At 37.3% G+C, this 22863-nt stretch overlaps 1 protein-coding gene across 1 annotated transcript in view; it reads right to left on the bottom strand.

Annotated features, from left to right (window-relative positions):
* LOC145985528 (lachesin-like) overlaps positions 1-22863 on the bottom strand; it is a 258993-nt gene that overhangs the window by 134783 nt on the left and 101347 nt on the right. The window contains exon 4 of the mRNA XM_083119598.1: positions 1360-1567. Coding sequence (XP_082975724.1) covers positions 1360-1567 — 208 coding nt within the window. The remainder of the gene's footprint in view (positions 1-1359; positions 1568-22863) is intronic.

Below are 22863 nucleotides of genomic sequence, written 5' to 3'. Positions count from 1 at the left end.
ATTATATATTTTACAATTTGAAAACAGTCACAACAGATTGTGAAAAAAAATGAAACCAAAGAATCAACAGGTGTTCGCTTCGCTGAAATCATTTATACCTTAACCTGAGTGGTGAAATTATGATTATATCGGATGAAACAAAGCTATCATATATCCCAGAAGGCAAATACAAAATCAAGACTGGGAAAATGTAAAATCAATTGTGTGAGTAATTATAACTACGATTTTTAAACATGAAAAGCCACGAAGGGAGGGGAACCATAATAGCTCGTACGTCATCATAGCTGTTGTTTCTAGTGATAAGAAACTTCTCATATGATATAACAAGAGCTCGGATTTCAGATTCTTGACCTATCTTTTCCTTTAGAGTTAGGCTATATAGGAAATAATTAGATATGTAAGCGTTTCGTTAAAAAAAAAACGCAACAACTGATGAAGTTTTATAATGCCTAAAATAACCTATTTTGCTTGTTAGAACCTATTTTACGTTTGTGCGCCTAAATCAAGCTTTTTTTTCAGGTTGTTATATATTTCTAGAGGTTTTACAGGATTTTTATGTCACATACAAGCATTTGCTTTGTTCGGTCAGGAAAGAAATCAATGACGAATGTGTTTGAAACGTACTCTCTCTCGATTTCTCTCCCTTCAAGTCCATTGTGATTTTTCATAGCTCAAAACAAAGCAAAATGTCTGGTGCCACTGTTACCTGGACAATACAAGGTGGTGTGACCTGCGTAGTCTTGCTCACTTTCGCGTCACTTGCAAACTAATATTTCAACATTGAAGTTTGCACCACTGACTATGTTTTTGTTGAAAGATTATTGACAAAATTGCGGAGTTTGACTGTGGATAACATGAAAAAAGATTTTTGCCTAACTATACGGAAAAGAGTTGATTTTAACAGCAAATTTCCAATGGTAAGTTCCGCCATCGCCGTAGGGTTAGGTAACACACATAACGTTATGCAAGATAATGCATATTTCAGGATATAGTTGTCCAATTTTTATTGCTATACCTAATCAGCATTTTTCAGGAATTTTTAACTATTTCAAGTTTTTTTTAACCTACTTCATTTTTCGAGCCTTACTTAAGATTTTTAGGACCTATTTTAGCATTTTTCGAACCTATTTTAGGGTTTTTCGAACTTATTTTAGGATTTTTCGAGCCTCTTTTAGGAACCTAAAAGCACATTTTTAGAATCTAAAAATCCGAGGTCTAGATATGACATAATGGGTAACGTTGCATATTTTTCCCATGCGGAACGAGTGTAATGCGTTACATGCTATCCCCCTTTGCTACCAAGAAAAATTTACAAAAGATGAAATACCCTTGAGAACTGGACATAATAATAACACTCACCATGAACGTCCACACATCCTATCTGCTTTTTCATGATGTTTGTGTTGATCTGGCACATGTAGCAACCTCGGTCCGACTCCTTCACCTGCCGTATGTGAAGATTCCACGTCCTCTGATTGTCATGTGTGACGCTGATGCGGGAGTTGTGTGTGACGACTTTGTTGTGTAAGGTTAGGATCGTCTGGTCCTCCGCCTTCATCCACCCGACCTGCAAGAACACAATAAAATTCCATTAGTATATTTTTCAATACAAAGCATGCGGTTTGATTCCACATTTGTTAGGTGGCTGCCAGTGGCGTAGCGCAGTTCTCTGCGGCCGCCCTGCAAGTAAAATATTGGGCCCCCCTCGAGATGATGCCAGAGTGAAACGGACACACAATAGTTAACACCCTCCCCCAGTTGCAAAGATAATTAACTTTAACCCTTCTTTCCCATTTTTTGTCATCGACTTAGGCTATATATCAGTTTAGTTGTTTGCCGAAACTAAATCAGGGTTGTCTGAATCTCTGATAAATAACTGGATGAAGAAATTAGAAAGGTTTTCTCTTACTTCAACCCGGTGGCACAGTCAGGATTCTCTTTTAAGGAGGATGGAGGCTTCACACAGCCAACTATTTTGTTCGTGATCCTTTGTTTTTTTTTGTTCGAAACTTTTTTAACGTAGGTTACATATAATACACATATATTTAAAAACTGCTGTTTGAGGAAATTGTTTAAAGGATAGTAAACACTCCTTTTTTGGACTTAGAGGTGGATGCACCTTCAGCCCAAAATGCCATCCTCTGGCTATGTCAGGGCAAGATTCAACGTTAGAGACGCTCACATTACGCTTCTAATACTAATAGTGAGTTATATACTCAACCAAACTTATCATTTTAGTTACGGGGGTTGAACTGGACCTGTATATTGTCAATGGTGATATAATATCAAAGGGTAAATTGCAATCTGCTGCTAAGCAGTAGAGGCGGACTCAAGGCTTGAGAGAGAGAAAATTAAGCAGCGACTGGACTTTATTCACTGAAAATGTGTCACTCGATGAAATGCCGATTGGAGGGATTGGAGCACTTTAGCCACTGCATACGTTGAATACTACTGTATACGTTGTATACCCTGCGTGGCGGAATTGGGGCTACTGGACCTAAGGGCAAAGGGAAAATTGCCCCTGGGCTCAACATCCTGAGCTTTTGGGCCCCTTTGAAGTAAATCGTAATAGGTGTGGACAATGTGGGAAATTTATGTCAGATCTAATTTCAATCTCATACTGAAGCTTGGGGGGGGGGGGGCATGAAACTTTTTGGTGGGAAGTTACATTTTAAATATCACGTAAAATTAATGGTAATAAAAAAAGGTCATAAATTATTAAGTTTGTTTGTGTAGGTATTGTGTAACAATAAGGCATCTACCGACTACGTTTACCAAAACCAAGTAGATATAAAGGTATGAGATGAGAGAACGATTGCCATCTATGACCAAGTAACTTAATTCTGAATTTCGGACGAGACCCATAATGTCAAGTTGCCCGGGCCCCTCTGGCTGAGACAACACACCACTGCTCATTATCGCAGACGTCGTCATATGATATGTTACTGTGAACAAAATTTCTGTTTCATAAATCCATTTTTTAAATAATCGACAGTAACTACTGAATTTCTGGGATTATATAAAATTTCAGGATCACAGAGAGAGAACATAGCGGGGCCCCTGCAGCTCGGGGTCTTCCCGCATTGCGGGGGTTGCGGAGGCGGCTGCTACGCCACTGGTACCTGCTTACAACACTAACAGGCTTACCTGGCGTGTAGAGGACATCGAGGTGAGCAACTTTCTTTGATAACGAGTTTCTATTTTATATCGCGTATAGACGTTACAGCAGGGTTGTTAAAAGTCCAGGAACTCATTAATTCTATTGAGTTCTACAACAGTACCCGGAACCGTTTTCTCGCACAATTTGAATTCGGTCCAAGTTGCGTATTTTCATTTCAATATGGAACTAGGACGATTTAAATCGATCCGGAAAAACGTTCCTGGCCGTATTTCAATTCATCTGGAAAAAAGCTTCCTGGACCGTGTTAAAATTTATCCGGAAAAAAGGTTTCTGGACTGTATTTAAATAATTTACACATAAAAATGTTCTTTACTGTCCAGAACATATTTACGATTGCTGATTCTCTATAATTGACCGGAATTTTATTTATTTATGGACAGTGGCGGCGATTAGGATGTGTGACGGGTCCAGTTGCCCACCCCTCACTTTTCTACATTTTTGTATCCCGCACCATGCAAAACCTTATCTACAAAGGAAATATACTCACTTTGCGCCCAAGATTTGGCACCTTTCCTCCCGCTTTTGGAACCCAATCGCCGCCACTGGTTATGGTACAGTCATGTTCAAAAAATCTGTCGCATGGATTTTTTCTAAGTCCAACGTCTTACGAAATTATGTTGGTATCCCTGCAACATGGAAGTGTTGTGAAATATACGATCCTCCAATCAGAGTTAAGTTCGATTCTGAGGGGCAGGAGGCGTGACTCACGGTCTTGTCCACAGGAAGTTCAACCAATGCAGCATTTCCAAATATGAGATAACGTCCCCATTGGTTAAATATTGTTTCAATAATGCGAATCGGCAGAAAGATTGCGCAAATTTTACGTTGTCGTTTTAATTGCCTTTGATCGTTTCAAATTAGTATTAAATTGTCCCAATTATAGTTCACGAGCTTAATATAATGTATTCATGTATGTGTTTGACAATCATATATCACTCATTAGAACAATTTTCACATTGTTTTCACTACGTGAGATGACATTTCATTTACATTTACGATAAAATAGTGGTTTGGGTGTAATAACAGTTTTCATTATTTAATTTAGAGATGCATTTTTATTTGTTGAGTTAATGATTAGGTTAATTCGTTATTTCTCGCGAAAAGAGGGAACCACAGCTGAAAGAAAATACACAACTTCTATTATTGAGGTCAAGAGTTCGTTTTAACATCACTTTTTGCACACATAGGCTAATCACGACTCGGGATACATTTAAATTGGAATCTGAAACATTATGCGACCTGACTGGAACTCGGAAAAGGACACACTGATTACAAGACGTTGATACATTACCACTTGGTCTGGCGAACGCCAATAATAATGAGGGGTTGAGAGGGAGTGGGAGAGGGGTGACGGAAAGTAGAAAATAAGTAGTATTTTTGGGGGGTATTTAATGTTATATTTATACACATACAAACCTAAGAAAATATTTATTTTGATACATGTATGTGGGGGTGGGGAAGGGGTAAAAGAGAGAGAGAGAAATATATTGGGAGAGATGGGACGAAGAGGTGATTGTGGTAAATGTTTTATTTGACGTTCAGTAATAAAAACAATCAAATCAATGATGATTATCTTATAAATACCATATTTAATGTAAATTTGTTTTAAAAATGGGGACGGGGAGCTGTTTGTTTTACGTTCGGTGCAGGATAACAAGTGGAGACACATAGTGGTTCGTATCTCACTTTAAACTGTAGGCCCAGGCCCCATTAGCCTATCTGTGTATAACGTGGATTTAGAATTCAGTAGAAAATAACGTCGATCTAGTATTTTGGATTTTAGATGCGTTGAGACCACTAAAATGTCCAATTCTTGTAATAAGAAACCTGTCCTCATATTACCTTTTGAAAGAGAGAGAGTTAATTGTATAATCTTTTGTTGTTAGTTTCAAAGAAGACTAATTCAAATAGTAACAATGGGAACGAATAAAGCTTACGAAAAGTTTTTGCCACAGTGCGGATTTGAACCTACGACCATTAGAGTGGTAACCCAGTGCGATAACCACTACCCCACGAGTTCGTTTCTTCTTAGGGCATGATTATGAGTTAAGACCAATTCGTTCAATATGCATTAGAAATATAATCCCCATCCGCCTCTTGATAAACAACAAGCAAATGAAATAAAGGTGGTATGAATGTCACAAAACATTTAAGCAAAATCTACTATAGTTACGACGCAATCGTTTTACATGGAGAGGCTACAGCTTCGAGAATTGAGGTTGTGGTTTGACTGTAATTGTAGGATACCCTATAGGTATCGATAAGCCAAGGCTCTAGTGTGCACTGGATTGGTTCATTTGTAGTGACGTGCTCAGGAGTTTGTAAAGAGGTATGTGAATATAAAAATGTGTTAATGCTTATTTTTTAAACAGTGAACTCATAATTTAATATATCTCTGTCCATCTCATTATCTCACTTAGGAACTAATTAGTATTGCAGGAGTCATACTGAAAAGAAATCTCACGTGACAATGACGAGAAATTAGATTTACGGAAGGAATAGTGTTGATATTTTAAAACCTCGAATGGCCATGGGGTATCTCCCGACTGTCAGTCTCCCTTCCACAATCCTACCCAGAGTTATCTTTAACTGGCAACGAGGTGACGTTGGGCAGCACGTCGAACCCTCAGCCGTTATAGAAGATATCAGAAACCAGGTTACATCAGTCACTCGTAGCTCCCCAATTTCCTCACGATGGTGGGTTGCCACCGGTCCTATACAGATAACAGGCCGAGAACCCAGGACGACTCGAATCTCTGCCGTCCCGCTGCAGTCTGAGTCCAAAGCACAGAGTCTTAGACCGCACCGCTACGGAGGAGGAGAGTTTTCATATTTTGTTTCTTATAAATGTCGACAATACATTAAGTATATTACGCACCAAAAATTAGTGTAAAAAATAGCCGGTTCTATAAGAGATTCGAACCTTCGATCTTCACTCAACTAGGCCGCTATTTTTTAACAATTTCCCATTTATCACTCAATAACCTTCGTTGAACGTTTGTCTTAAGAGTCGTTAGCAATCTTATAAACCTTATTAACCTATCTGCTGTCTATCACAAATGTATTTTACAACCTGGAGTAGATTTTGATGTCTGCAATTTATACCTTGAATTTCGTAGTAAGTAATTCTCTACCGTCTACTATAATAAATAAATCAAAGTCTACATATCTCATATTTTGTAAATACGAAATGTCATTGTTAAACGTTACAAACTATTTCTTATTTAACCGTTAGTTCCAGATTTAGCCACAGCATTCTGGAAACCAGCGTGAAACGTATTTCCCACACTTCCAAGGTCAGGTGAACCCTTATCAGTTGTATTGAATGCCTGTGAACATGTTACTTCATACGTCATGGTACTGGTGGTGGATTTCTTCCCCTTCCCCTTTTACCTTGAACGGTAGTAATCCCCGACTGGGCACGACGAATCAATCACAGAAAAGCAGACTGTCTACTAAATCGCATGCCATGTATTATTTCGAGCTCCTAGGTTTTGGAAAGTAAAATAAAAAAAAAGTATGTAACATTAATTTATAATGGTTGACTTCTTTGGGTATTATTTCATGACTCTTTTCTACTAACTCCAATGAAACTTTTGTCTACTGTTTTCAGTAGATCAATAGGTGTTTTGAAACATCTACTGTGTTCAGATTTTCAAAAAGATATAAATACAAAAATATAATAAGGGGGTATGAAATTAATATTTACAGCCAAAATATTAAACTTAACATATTATACACTATACTGAATAAATTAATTTCACTTGCAGTTTCTCTACTGTACTGGTTTCAGTAGATCAATAGGTGTTTTGAAACATCTATGCTAAGATTTTTTACATTTGAATTACAATTTGTGTGCCTGAAAACTTAGGGTATTTTACACCCGTCACGCTATACGGGGTCCAGCCCCTTATCATGACAAAAATAAAAGCGTGTCTAAAACTTAAATATCCTTACCTGGGTTAAAAGCTGAGCCTGTAAAGCGTCAGACAGTCAGCACAAACAAGGACAACACACACGCAGTCCTACAAAGATTATACTAACAGTAGGTCCAGTCACCAGAGCCTCGTTAGCCTGCAAAATGCAGTTCAGGGTGTACTAAATGGAAGTGAGGTTGGTTTAAATTTTAAATAGATATAAAAACAAATTGTTAGTGAGGAGGAATAAAAAGTTATATTTACAGCTAACATGCTGAGCTGAACACACTACAAGGGTGTAAGGGATGACCTTCCACGAAGTATGTACACCCAATTGTTGCTTCCACGTAGTACACCCGGGACTTCAGTTTGTAGACGAACGAGGTTCTGGCGACTGTCCCCATGGCCAGTATAATTTTCTGTGTTGTCCTGTGTTTGGTCCTTGTGGGTGCTGAGTGCCTCTTTACAGCCTCAGCTTTTAACCGAATTCAGAATATTTTAATATTTTAATTACAACACGACGTTACAGTTATGTTATTTTAGTTCTGGTAAAGGGCTGGACCCCCGTATAATGTGACAGGTGCAAAATAGCCTAAGTGCTGACGCACCCAAAATTTTGAATTCAAATTCAAACACACTACATGCAATATTACATGTAGTACTGAAGAGAATATTTCACTTGTAGTTCCTCAACTGTAATTACATATTAGGCCTACTGAAAGTGTTCAATAGGAAATCATTGATTTTGAGTAGATTTCCGAGAGACACAGTAGAGTACTACAATTGATAACAGTAGATTCTGTCTACTGTAAACAGTAGAAATTACGTAGGTTTATAACGACGATGAGAATGAAACAGAGGTAAAAACAATGATAATGAAATGCAGAAGCGACCTGGAGCAAACAGGAACGTAGAATATCTGGCAGCGAGACGCAAGAGTTGATCAAGCGATTGTAGCGTCAAATTTAGCTTAGAGCTCATAATTGATATTTCTACATGAACTCAACATACAAGTTACATACAATGAGAGAATTGAATTGAGTTTATATCTCACGTGATATGAGTCGAAACTATTGTTGCACATTGAACTGTGAAGTGAATCAATATTCAATTCGATTAAGTAGTGAATGGTGATAAGCTGAGATTTTGTAACGAGATGTGCCAAATGGCTGACAGTATAATAACTTATGGACACATTGATTAATATATTTGAACAACCTTATAACGTGCGATTTTGCATGAAATTTTATTACTTGAATCTACATCACTTCATTGCAAAGGCTACAAGGTATTTTATGGGTTGTGAAATTCTGTGTTCGATTCACCTTTTGGTTAACTCTGCGATTGTTATTTCTTATTAAACCGAAAAATTATTTATCGCATTTTACTTATTACGAAAATTCGTATATTATTTGCTTTGCGAAATGTAGAGAATATATTGATTTTCATGCTTTTTACAAGAATACAACTATGCATGGTGAACAAAAAATAATGTAAAATAAATACTATTCACGAAAGGATGTCAATAGTATTTATTTGTTTGTTTCTTGATAATTTTCCCTAAAATAAAAATGTATAACTTTCGCTGTACATGACATTTCGTCGAATATGACACATGGATAATTTTTATGCAAATCCTAGTAAAATGATGAGAAATTCAAAAACATATTCTGAACAATTATTTTCAAAAATAACATTGAAAAATCATTAGAAAGGAGTGTTATTTTTTTAAAAAATATATATAACATTTCTATTTCTTTCAATTATTAATTAAATACAATACTTAGCTGCTATATATAATAATAATAGGGGTAATCGAACAGAAGTTAAACCTATAATCTTCGGCGTGTAATACTGATAGCCTATCACCGAACCACTTTACCATCATAAAAAAAATGAAGTTTTTTTCTCGCAAATTACTGGCTAGTGCACGCTGGAACCTTACCATACGAATATCTACCCTACCACTACAAGAAACCACGTCACAACCTCAATTTTCGAAGCTGTAGCCTCTCCATGTAAAACGATTGCGTCGTAACTATAGTAGATTTTGCTTAAATGTTTTGTGACATTCATACCACCTTTATTTCATTTGCTTGTTGTTTATCAAGAGGCGGATTGGGATTATATTTCTAATGCATATTGAACGAATTGGTCTTAACTCATAATCATGCCCTAAGAAGAAACGAACTCGTGGGGTAGTGGTTATCGCACTGGGTTATCACTCTAATGGTCGTAGGTTCAAATCCGCACTGTGGCAAAAACTTTTCGTAAGCTTTATTCGTTCCCATTGTTACTATTTGAATTAGTCTTCTTTGAAACTAACAACGAAAGATTATACAATTAACTCTCTCTCTTTCAAAAGGTAATATGAGGACAGGTTTCTTATTACAAGAATTGGACATTTTAGTGGTCTCAACGCATCTAAAATCCAAAATACTAGATCGACGTTATTTTCTACTGAATTCTAAATCCACGTTATACACAGATAGGCTAATGGGGCCTGGGCCTACAGTTTAAAGTGAGATACGAACCACTATGTGTCTCCACTTGTTATCCTGCACCGAACGTAAAACAAACAGCTCCCCGTCCCCATTTTTAAAACAAATTTACATTAAATATGGTATTTATAAGATAATCATCATTGATTTGATTGTTTTTATTACTGAACGTCAAATAAAACATTTACCACAATCACCTCTTCGTCCCATCTCTCCCAATATATTTCTCTCTCTCTCTTTTACCCCTTCCCCACCCCCACATACATGTATCAAAATAAATATTTTCTTAGGTTTGTATGTGTATAAATATAACATTAAATACCCCCCAAAAATACTACTTATTTTCTACTTTCCGTCACCCCTCTCCCACTCCCTCTCAACCCCTCATTATTATTGGCGTTCGCCAGACCAAGTGGTAATGTATCAACGTCTTGTAATCAGTGTGTCCTTTTCCGAGTTCCAGTCAGGTCGCATAATGTTTCAGATTCCAATTTAAATGTATCCCGAGTCGTGATTAGCCTATGTGTGCAAAAAGTGATGTTAAAACGAACTCTTGACCTCAATAATAGAAGTTGTGTATTTTCTTTCAGCTGTGGTTCCCTCTTTTCGCGAGAAATAACGAATTAACCTAATCATTAACTCAACAAATAAAAATGCATCTCTAAATTAAATAATGAAAACTGTTATTACACCCAAACCACTATTTTATCGTAAATGTAAATGAAATGTCATCTCACGTAGTGAAAACAATGTGAAAATTGTTCTAATGAGTGATATATGATTGTCAAACACATACATGAATACATTATATTAAGCTCGTGAACTATAATTGGGACAATTTAATACTAATTTGAAACGATCAAAGGCAATTAAAACGACAACGTAAAATTTGCGCAATCTTTCTGCCGATTCGCATTATTGAAACAATATTTAACCAATGGGGACGTTATCTCATATTTGGAAATGCTGCATTGGTTGAACTTCCTGTGGACAAGACCGTGAGTCACGCCTCTTGCTCCTCAGAATCGAACTTCACTCTGATTGGAGGATCGTATATTTCACAACACTTCCTTGTTTCAGAGATACCAACATAATTTCGTAAGACGTTGGACTTAGAAAAAATCCATGCGACAGATTTTTTGAACATGACTGTACATGCCATCACTAAAGAATTTACATATGAACATTAGATCAATAGATGGCGCTGATCTTCTAAACAATTAATTGCTGAAAAAAATCCGGATGAACGATGAGCGTAATAGGTTCTGGTTTTGTCACTACCTTGCAAACACTCACTGAATACTTACACTTGATAAATCTTTCTACAGATTACTCTACTTCTTTAGTGATGTTATTTGAATGCAAGTCTCACAGTTATTCCGACACGAATTATTATTATTATTCATTTGCGTTATATTAGCCTACACAGTGTTTTTCGGATTTTGGATGTTGTATTTCTTGCTCTACAGTTGACCTCCTAAATTACGCGATCGTCTTCTGGTGATACATTAACGAATCATAACAGCTGTGGAGTCGGTGAGACATGCTGGAGCGAGTATGGCACGGATTAGTTTTCCTTTAGACCACTTACAACACAGATAGTTATATATATATAGTGACTATGTATGTTACATATATACACTAAATATTTTATTATTATTTATTTATATCCGTTCAATATTAGATTGCTATTACATCCAACCGAAATATTGCGATCTACACTTTTGGTTGACAGTGTTTGTATGGAATGTCAAGGTTATGTTCTGCGTAATTAATAAATTGCGTATGTGTGTATGGTTGTATATATGTTCTAATCCTACAGTTGTGTATGCTTACCATATGTCATTAACTTATGTACATAAATACGTTTGTGTGTGCGTGTGGCTGTATGACTTTATGTATGTACTCGTATATTGGCATATGTTCAATATTTGAATAGAAAAGTATAAAAGTGTACGTTTTCCTGTAATTGGAGATTTTTTCTCTGTAGGAGGCAAATAAATAAATAAACCCTGCAGTTGTACAGTCGGAGAAAGAATTACCTGGGCCACGGGACCTAGAATTTCGTAACGTCTTAAAGCCTGTTGTTTATGCAACCCAAATAACAAATTATTCGCTTAAGTTTGTCTGGTGGATCTGAGTTCTCGGGAAGGATTGAGCATTGATAGCATGAGTCACATGACTCATGCCCCAGCAACAACAAACAACAGCTGGGTGCTACGTGGCCTCAAGAAGAACATTTTAGCAACTGTTTTCTTAACAAGATCTGCCACACGCTAATTGTTTCTCTATCTGGTATTGAATTCGGAAGCCTTTGATTGCATGTCGAAGACGTTACCACTACGCCATCGGAGAGGTAATGGAACGCCTTGAGAAAGACACGAGTGAAACCATATTTAGCGTAAATTTTAAAAATAAGACAATATTTTGTGATCACAGTTTCGAACCGTGGGAGAGGCATAGATTTTTTTGTCCCATCGTCCATTTCACGAGTTTACTCACAGACACATTTAACACGAGTGGTAGAAGAAAAGCGAAGTAAAATAACTGAAACAGAAATAAAAGAAAAAAGCGAAACAAATTTTATCCACAATATTCTGCAGTCACTTCAGTCGTATTCACGGAATGCTACCTTTAAAGAGAGGCGTGGTCTCTAACTTGTCTTTTCCCCTTCCTTTGTGCTCTCGATTCCCTCTGTCACGATTGGTCTAAAACTAATCAATGCGACGTTAATTAAACAATCGAAACAACGAAACAATGCACAATCAACTGATCAACATTCCAGTTTTTTTCGAATTTGAAAACAATTGAGATGCTGTAAAATGAAGCAAGATGCAGTAATAAACTGGGAATTTGGTACGGTATAGAATTAAATCGGTGAAGATGTTCAATCTGATTGGATTTTTGTTATTTAGTGTTGCTATTCTTTCACTTTTTGCAAATAGCGACGATGAAGATGAGTAATGAGTGATATGATGACATTGACTAACGGACACTCACCAAGAACACCCATGGCAAAGCCGAGATTCGAACCAGGGACCCATGCTGTCGTAGCGCGCTGTGCTAACCACTCCGCCACGGAGGTTGGTTAGGAGTGGACATTATACCATATTTTGTGTGCGTAATTGGGATCAATCAATGGAATGACTAGACATATTATATTATTAATATATTCATATCATAATATCACGTCATATTATTCGACACGAAGTAACATCAGAGACATTCCATCTTCCATTATTGCCTTTCAACTATTTCTTCGACTTCAGGTTAATAACATCAATAAGATAAATTATGAAACAAATGATAATGAATGTGGGATATTGACAGTTATTTCGAATTACCTGACACAAGCAACATTAAGCAGACTCGGTGGGCAAGCTCATTAAGTGGTCAACCTTCGATCTCGTCACCAAAGTTCCCGGATTTGAGTACCGTCCTTGTCACAGGTGTTTGAGTATTTCGTCATTAATTTCATGTAATGGTCACTCGTCCGCGACTAGGAAGAAAAGTGATGTTACGTAACAAAACTAATAAAAATAAACATGATCGAAGAGTACTTATTTCATCTCTCACGAAATCTCCTATAAAACCGGGATATATGAAATATATCTATCTTCACATACTTTTTTCGATTTCTATATTTAACTAGCCGAGACCGAGAACGGGAGACCAATTTTCAATTCGAGAAACCGAGAGACGGAGACACTGTAAAGTCTTGTTTCTTTCTTGACATCTGCCTAATTGAGTGCCAGTGGCGTACGCAAGGGGGGGGTTACGGGGTTTAAACCCCCCTTGAGCTTTTGAAATATTATGAAAAATGCTGTGGAAAAAATAAAAATGACCAATTTATCACTGTCAAGGACCTGCGGCAGTACTACTACTACTACTAATAATAATATAATAATAATTTGAATTATTATTCCCATGCGGCACGGAGAAAAGCACAGCATTCCAAACACGCGTCTTTAAGAGTGAATGCCTTGAAAATAAACACGAATTCTTGAAAATAATATTTAAGGGCAACTATGATTTTAAAGAGCAAAAAAGTTGTTTTGTATCTCGGCTGCAACAATGTTCAATGATCATGTATTTTTGTGTGTGAACAATGAGCATTAACTAAAGAAAGTTCTTGGTTCGTTGAACTTGGCTAATGTATAGACAATGGCTAGGCCGACAAGAATAACTCAGTCACCAGTCCGCCTTCCCGCGGCACGTTTGAATTTCTGAATTCGAACGACAATAATCTTAACTATTGTAAAATGTTATGTTGGTAACAACAGTGAGACAATCCAAATTTGAATTATCGGGGATATTTATGCGGCGACAAAGCCGGAAAAATTCCAACCAATTCCGGGAATCGAATCCGGATCTCCCGCATGGTTGTCAGATGCCCTACTGACCAGATCCCCCGCAGCTTCTTGGATGAGTTCCGTACTTTGATTATTTCAATTTATTTTAATATATTTTCTTGTTTTTATGGATTTTCTTCACACTTAAAATGTCTCATCTCGTTGAGTAGACAATTATTTCGTAAGAAAGAAAAAATGCTCTAGAATTTGTTAAAAATCGAATTACTAGAAATTAATTTCGTTTTATTGCTTTCATAAATACTATATTTATGTAGATCTCTACTACTTAATAGTAGTAGTGGTATTAGTAGTATTATTAGTAGTAATTCAATTAATTAATTATAAGTATTATTATTTAATTATGAGAATTATTATTTAATTAAAGTATCATAAAACAATGGTAATGTGAATTTCGAACAAGTTTTATATATAACACCCCCTTGATGAAATCCTGCGTACGCTACTGTGTTGTTCTGTTCGTTATTGGCTTTGTATTGGCAATTGTCATTATTCTTCCCCTGTAGGTAAACCATAACGACGATTTATGATGAAATAAAGCAGATAAAACGGCAAGAACAAGAAAGTCATGCCTGCCCGGGACTTCAACCCAGAACCTTACGTAACGAGATTTGAAATTCTGGAGAAGACATCTGTGTTTCACTTGACTTTCTCTTTCCTCAACTTCTGTTATTTTATCATGCACGTATAATTAAAATGGATCTTAGAAAATACGTTGCGATCCATAATTGTGTTGGCTATAAATGTGAACTCCAACATGGAATAAATTATTCCCTTTTGTATGTGGTTGAACATTAAATTTTCTTACACTGTGACAATTTCTTTTTTATTTTTTCTGCACAGATAAGCTAATCTGGACTGGACCTTCAGTTTGAAATGGCATACGAACTACTACGTGCATCCACCGTGTATCGAACCCGGGATCCCTTGATTATAAGGTGACGACGTTATCATTACGCCATCGAGGAGGCCCCGTGAGAAAATATTATTCACTCGATCTATACAATAATTTATTTGAACATTTACATTTTCGTTTTCTTCTTTTTTTTTCTTAACTACTCTTCTACGACTCTTTTTTTTGTCTTTGAATTTCTTCTTGTTTCAGGAAAAAATAATACATGCAGGCTGTATACCCCCCCCCCCCCCCCCGTGCAAATAGATAGAAAGCTCACTCTCGAGAACTAATTTATAAATAACGTAACAATTAGGAAACAATTCGAACGTTAACTGATAATAACTGAAGATGAAACAATACTTACAGACGCTAACGAAATATCTATTCTTGTATAAGCTCACAGGCAACAGGTATCTGGTGAGTCATTCACTCTTGCTAACTACGAGCGAAGGTCACTGAACCAAAGGGTGGCAAACAGGCGTCTGCTCTAAGAAACTAGGGTGAGCAGGCGAGGCCCGTGTTCCTGTTATCAATGACGTACGAAATAAGGAGGAACACAGCTTTCATATCAAACTAGACCTGTGTTTCGGTTCCGCCATTGCATGTAAAACGCTTTCTCGTCGTGGCCTTGAAGGCCTACGTTAAGCCTTCTCTGAAAGAAAGATATCTTACCATTGAGGGGAGGAAAAGTGTGTGTGTATATCGAGGTCCTTCAACTTTCGTATTCTTCTTCATTTCAGAACGCGTGCTGTATCATCGATTTAATCCAATCTAGCCGTTCTAGGTTTTAGGTTCTGTTTCTGTTCTGTAATTTCACATTGTCTTCTTGCTTATGTTATTCGCGACGAAGCTTCTTATTTCAATAATCTGGACAATAACGGGATTGTGTTGGTTGGTTGATATGGTGTCTAAGTCCACTTTATGCACAGTAAGACTAATCGCGAATGCACCTACAGTTTGCCTACCTGCTGCTAGATATTTGCGTGCTAAGATGTAGGAAGTGATACATTTTCAGTGTGTGGAATTAAGATTTATTTCTGATACGAAGAATCTGAGAATGGAGTAGTGAGAAAAGTATCACCTCACATGTTTGAATTTTAGCGCCCCCCCCCTCCACACACACACACACACACACACACACACACACACACCCACACACACACACAGGATATCGGCCGTGGTTTTTATAATGAAATATAACATGGATGAATTGTGTCAAGAAAAACTGGAGCCTATTCACATCCCTACGGAACTTGGAAGAATGTCCACGTAGAAATTAGAAAGTTCTGTTCCGATAAAATCGGGACGTATAGTAAATGAAAAAGCAAAGTGCTACCTTGTGCTTTGAACCAAGCCATGAAGGCGTGTAGGGGGTGCGGAGTTAGGGTCCCACACTTTCTTGTTACGGCCGAAGGTGGTAATAATGTGATCAGCACCACGCCCCTGGCCGCCTTTACCTCCTCCCCCCCAAGCTTCCTACAGGTACCCATTTTATACGACGCTGGGTGGGCGCCGGAGCCACTTGAACAGGTGGACAAAATTCCAATTCTCCCCAGTCGGGGATCGAACTCAGATCTCTCGCATGGTAATCAAACTCCCTAACGACCGAGCTACTGCGCCACATATAGTATAGTAGCCTTATAAAATTAAGGCAAGAATTATTTTCGCGTTTCGTTCGACGGTTTTAGGGGAATGATTTTCGGACATAGGCTATAACTCTTGTCGGTTCTGCGACCTGGCTTGAGAAAAGGCGATTTTATGACGAACAACATTCCACCTGACAAGTCACGTGACTTTTCTACATTTCCTGTGTCTGTTGGCTATTGCATGAAAGACGAGTTGCTCCTTGAGACAGACTGAATCACCCGATCACCTAAAGGTGCAATGTGTGTTGCCTACCTTTCCGGCATTATTTACTGCCATTAAAGTCTTATGGGGAAGAACTTTTTTCCACCACTGTACACTACACGTACACAACAATTTAAATCATTTTTGAAACACGCTGTATTCTAATGGTATTTTGTTATGTATCATGCAATGTAATAATTAGTGTTATATGTGCCTCCACACTAAAGACTATGTTGTATTACCAACGACGGTAATATGATATAATAAATCATGTGGGTCCGATTTTGTAGAAAATAATAATTTTATCCATAACAAAGAATATACAACATGGCTAACAACAACAAAACAATTGAACATCTATATTCAAAGATATAATAACATCATTGATGTTTCACAATCTAGTTACTGCAACTTTCCCCTTCTTCCAAATGACAGCTGCAGCCTGTTAGGTGGTTTCCTCCTTCTAAAAGATCGTAGTGGACTGTTCACTGCTGAGGCGGTAACAGCTGCGGTCTCTCCTCACCAGTCCTGTCTTGTGATGGCACGGAACCATCAAAGATCCAAAAATTATCTTCTGCTCTGTACATCCGACTTGTTTGATTTAAACTTCACTTGATGAAGATGTACCGTTCTCGTTGTTCCACCGACATTGACCAATAACAAGCGTCTTCGTAAATGACCCGTAACTGTAGCTCGTACGTATTTTGGAAATATGGATGTATAATTTCTTGTCCACACTGTACTTCTGATATGGTAATTCTTTGTTCTTATTGATCTCACTTCTCACCACTTCCTTCTCCATTATTTGCGACCAGAACCAATTATAGATATTACGAGGTTGATATGACAACAACAACTCTGCAGGAGTCTTCCCCGTAGCATGGCAAGGTGTAAACCTGGCTTATCTTAACGCACCTTCCACCGCTTCTCTGAAATTAAAACTTCTTTCCAGATGGCAATCTTCCTACCACATCTTCTTCACAGTACTTTTTACGTTTTGGACCCACTTTTCGGCTAAACCATTGCTGGGTGGATGATATGGTGGTGAATGAATAATTCGTATTCTTAACTTAGTGCAAAATTCTTTAAGCTTCCTTCCCGAAAATGGAGGTCCATTAGCACATGCGATTACACTAGGATATTCATGTCTTTCAAAACATTATTTGAGACAATTTATCGTTTCTTCACTAGATGTGGACTTAACTTTCCAAACCTCTATCCATCGTGTGCATGAATCAACTAACAATAATCATGTGCGACCAGCGAAATAAAAGAAATACAAGTGAACTATTTGAAATGGCTTATCTGTTTGCTCCCAAGATACATATTTATTTTACGGACCATTGTTCTGAAGTGCTTGACACTGTGGACAGTTAATAACTTCTCTTTCTAAGTCAACATCAATTTGCAGCCACCAATACATAGATCTTGCTAATTATTGTAATTTCCACTAATAGATGATTTACGTGCAGTTTTTTCAAGACTGTATCATGCAACGATTGTGGAATAATTAACCTGTTGCCCCATATCAACCATTCTTTTACAATCACTATTTCGTGTCTTCTCCGGAAAAGATGTGCAAATGGTGAAGCTTGTTGATCTTTATTTAGCTTTGCTGGCCATCCTTCAGTAACATAAAAGTTTATCTGCTTCAACAACAAGTGATATACATACCCATAGCTAGGAACATCATCTTCAGGTACTTCCTTTAAGGGTAATCTTGATAACAGATCTGCTACTTCCACATGTTTAGTGTACTCAATTTTAAAATCATAGGTTGATAAAAGCTAAGCCCATCTTTGAAGTCTACTGTTACCCGTAGGAGGAATTTTAGCTTTCTCCCCAAAAATATACTTTACAAGAAGAGAATCGCTATGTACAGCTTTCCGTTCAAACTGATAATAGTTCTTCTGAGCGTCAGTAACGTTGCTGATGAACAAGCTACTGTGCGTAATTTACTTTTGTACACATTACAAAATTGACAAGCTATTCCTGCAGGACTTGCATCTGTAATTAGTAGAACTTCAAAATTCTGATCGAAAGGAAAAATTACATCTGCTTTCTTCACCATTTCCTTTGCTAATTCACAGTGCTCGAAAAATTGTCTTCAAAGCTAGACGCCAGCTCGGAAAATCAGGCGCCTGGAAACCACCTACAGTATGTTTCAAAAGTCGCGCAATCCAAACTTTGAAAATGTAGATCATGAAAATCGTAAGAGATATTTACACCGGTTTTTTTTGCACTAAACTAATCCTGTAGGCTATCACTGGGTTCATAAATTTATGTTCGCATTTATCTAAATAAAAGCAATTACATTATTTAAAAAAAACATTGTTAATTTGCTGAAAACATCTGAGAACTGATTTTCAACAATAAATACCAACTCTTAAACAATTTGTGGAATCATTTATTGGTGTTTGACTGGTTGTAAAACAGTTGCTTTGTGAGGTACTGCAGAAGCAGGGAATTTTTATTGGAAAACCTCTTGCACATGAGTGTAACAATGAGTAGTAAAATACTCTTCAGCAATGCACACGCGTTGCTCCAATGTATACGCCATGCTGAATCAATTAAAAAAACAGTCACAGTAGCGGCGAAAGTGAGCGAAGAGAATTCAATGTAAGCAGGGGCAGCCTAAGATTCTCTCAAGAGTCCAATTTCGGCACAAAATCTTCATTTACGATTTTTCACGTAAATGTATAGCCAATACTTACGGCACATGTTGCATACAACTGTTGGCAATATTTCGACCTGCTAGTGTTGCCATATATGGAGATATGTCTCAAAAATGGCACTTTTCACTCAACCCATAAAATCGCCAGTCAAAAATTCATCAAATGTTGCACATGACCAATATTTATTTATTTACTCAGAGTTTCAGATACAGTCTTATTTGGCCATTTTACACTGAAACAACAAAGTAGAAAGAAATATAGCAAAATATAAAAACAATAACAAGATAGGATAGATTGTCGCAAATGACAGACTGACATGGCATCAGTCATCAAATGTCTAATTATGACCCTTGGATAATTTATTATATACTTTTCTTACTCAGAAGTTCATTTCTGGAAAAAAATTGAATGCTGCTTTCCGTCAGTTATTAATTTATATAATTTTCTGTACGGAGTGAACTGATAATTTGAAGCATTGAAAAATATCTCAATGTATGAGGATTTATAATGCAGAAAACAAGGTGTAAATATCTCTTACGGTTTTCATGATATACATTTCCAAAGTTTGGGTTGTGCGACTTTGAAACACTCTGTATAAGATGCTGAGCATCACGGTATTCGAACCATCGCTAAATTATTTGAGAAAGCAGGATATGGGGTGTTGGTTAGACAAAGGGTAAGAAATTGTTACGGACTCTCTGGAATGTTCACAACGTTGATTAAAAAAAATCATTTACTAACTTACGCTGTACAGTCTTAGAAAAAAATACCTGGGCCACGGGACGTAGAATATCGTAACGTCTTAAAGCCTGTTGTTTATGCAACCCAAATAACAAGATATTCGCTTAAGTTTGCCTGGTGATTCTGAGTTCTCGGGAAGGATTGAGATTGATAGCATGAGTCACGTGACTCGTGCCCCAGCCACAACAAACAGCTGGGTGCTACGATGTCTCCAGAATAAAATTTCAGGAACTGGTTTCTTGACAAGAGCTACTCGTAAGGAAATACTATTCTTTCAAGTGATATTAGAGTCATTGTCAAGAAGGTTCGCTGAAATTATGGTTCTCATCGCAGACCACATGCCACACGTTAATTGTTTAAGTCCAGTTCATGCACTGGACCTACAGATTAAAATGAGATCCGAACCAAATGCCTCTCTATTTGGTATTGAATTCGGAAGCCTTTCATTACATGGCGAAGACGTTACCACTACGACATCAGAGAGGTAATGGAACCCCTTGAGAAAGAGATAAGCGAAAATTGCTACGTGACAAACCATATTTGACCGTAAATTTTAAAAATAAGACAATATTTTGTACTGACAGTTTCGAACCGTGGGAGAGGCATATATTTTTTTGTACCATCGTCCATTTCACGAGTTTATAATTCTTCCTCACCGACACGATTAACGCGAGTGGTAGAAGAAAAGCGAAGTAAAATAACTGAAACAGAAATAAAAGGAAAAAGCGAAATAAATTTTATTCATAATATTCTGCAGTCACTTGAGTTGCATTCACGGGATTCTATCTTTAAAGAAAGCCGTGGTCTCTTCCTTGTCTTTTTCGCTTCCTTTTTGCTCTTGCTTTCCCCTGTCACGATTGGTCTAAAACTAATTAATGCGACGTTAATTAAACAATCCAAACAACGAAACAATGCACAATCAACTGCACAAAACAACATTCCAAATGTTTTCGAATCGGAAAACAATTGAGATGCTGTAAAATGACTTAAGATGCAGTAATAAAGTGGGAATTCGGTACCGTATAGAATTAAATCGGTAGAGATGTTCGATTTGATTGGATGTTTGTTATTTAGATTTGCTATTCTTTCACTTTTGGCAAATAGCGACGATGAAGATGAGTGATGCTATGATGAAATTGATGAAGGGACACTTACCAAGGACACCCACGCCCAAGTCGAGATTCTAACCAGGGAACCATGGCATCGTAGCGCGCTGTGCTAACCACTCCTCCATGGAGTGGACATTATACCATATTTTGTGTGCTCAATTGGGATCAATCAATGGAATGAATAGGCATATTATATGATTAATAAATTCATATCATAATACCACGTCATATTATTCGGCACGAAGTAACATCAGAGACATTCAATCTTGCATTTTTGCCTTTCAACTTATTCTTTGAATTCAGGTTAATCACAACAATAAGATAACTTATGAAGCAAATGATAGTGAATGTGGGATATTATTACGAATTACCTGACAGAAACAACATTAAGCAGGCTCGGTGGTCAAGCTCATTAAGTGATTGACATTCGATATCGTCGCCAAAGTTCCCGGGTTTGAGTACCGTCCTTGTCGGGGGTGTTTGACTATTTCGTCATCAATTTCATGTAATGGTCACTCGTCCTTATCGTCGCGATCATCGAACAGGGAATAAAAATTATAAAAATAAATACGATGGTTTTTGAGTTGGTGTTTTTTAAGTCCACTTTATGCACAGCAAGGCTAATCGGGACTGGACCTACAGTTTCAAGTGTGCCTCCACCAGGTATCGAACCTGGGACTCCTTGATTACAAGGCGACGACGCTACCACTGCGCCATCGGGGAGGCCCTAATAAATACGATGGAAGAGTACTTATTTCATCTCTCACGAAATCTCCTACAAAACCGGAATATATGAAATACATGTATATTCATTCACATACATTTTCGATTTCTATATTTAACTAATCGAGACCGAGAACGGGAGAGCAATTTTCAATTCGACAAACCGAGAGACGGAGAAACTGTCAAGTCTCGTTTCTTCTTGGCACCTCCGTAATCGAGTTGTTCTGTTTGTCATTGGCTTTGTATTGGCAATTATTGTCATTATTCTTCCCCTGCAGGTAAACCATAACGATGAATTATGATGAAATGAAGCAGATAAAAGGGCAAGAACAAGAAAGTCGTGCCTGTTCGGGACTCCAACCCAGAACCTTATGCAACGAGATTTGAAATTCTGGAGATGGCGTCCGTGTTTCGCTTGGTTTTCTCTTTCCTCTACTTCTCTTATATTATCATACATGTATAATAAAAATGGATCTGATACGATATGTTCCGATTCATAATTGTGCTGGTTAGATGCTACAGATGTGAACTCCAACCTGCAATATATTATTCCCTTTTGTTTCGTATCTGGTTGAACATGACATTTTCTTACACTGCGACAATTTCTTTCTTAGTTTTGGTTTGGTGCACAGATATGCTAATCTGGACTCGACCTTCAGTTTAAAGTGGGATACTAACCACTATGTGCATCCACCGTGTATCAAACCCGGGATCCACTGATTACAAGGCGACGACGTTATCACTACGCCATCCAGGAGGCTCCATGACAAAATTTTATTCACTTGATCTCTACCATAATTTATTTCAGCATTTACATTTTCGTTTTCTTCTTCTTTCTTCCTTTTGTTAACTACTCTTATACAACTCTTTTTGCGTCTTCGAATTTCTTCTTGTTTCAGGAAA

Source organism: Lepisma saccharinum, chromosome 3, assembly GCF_977018435.1.
Source record: "Lepisma saccharinum chromosome 3, izLepSacc3.1, whole genome shotgun sequence".
Lineage (NCBI taxonomy): Eukaryota > Metazoa > Arthropoda > Insecta > Zygentoma > Lepismatidae > Lepisma > Lepisma saccharinum.
Note: the sequence above shows the minus strand (reverse complement) of the source record. Positions and strands in the feature narration are given on the sequence as shown.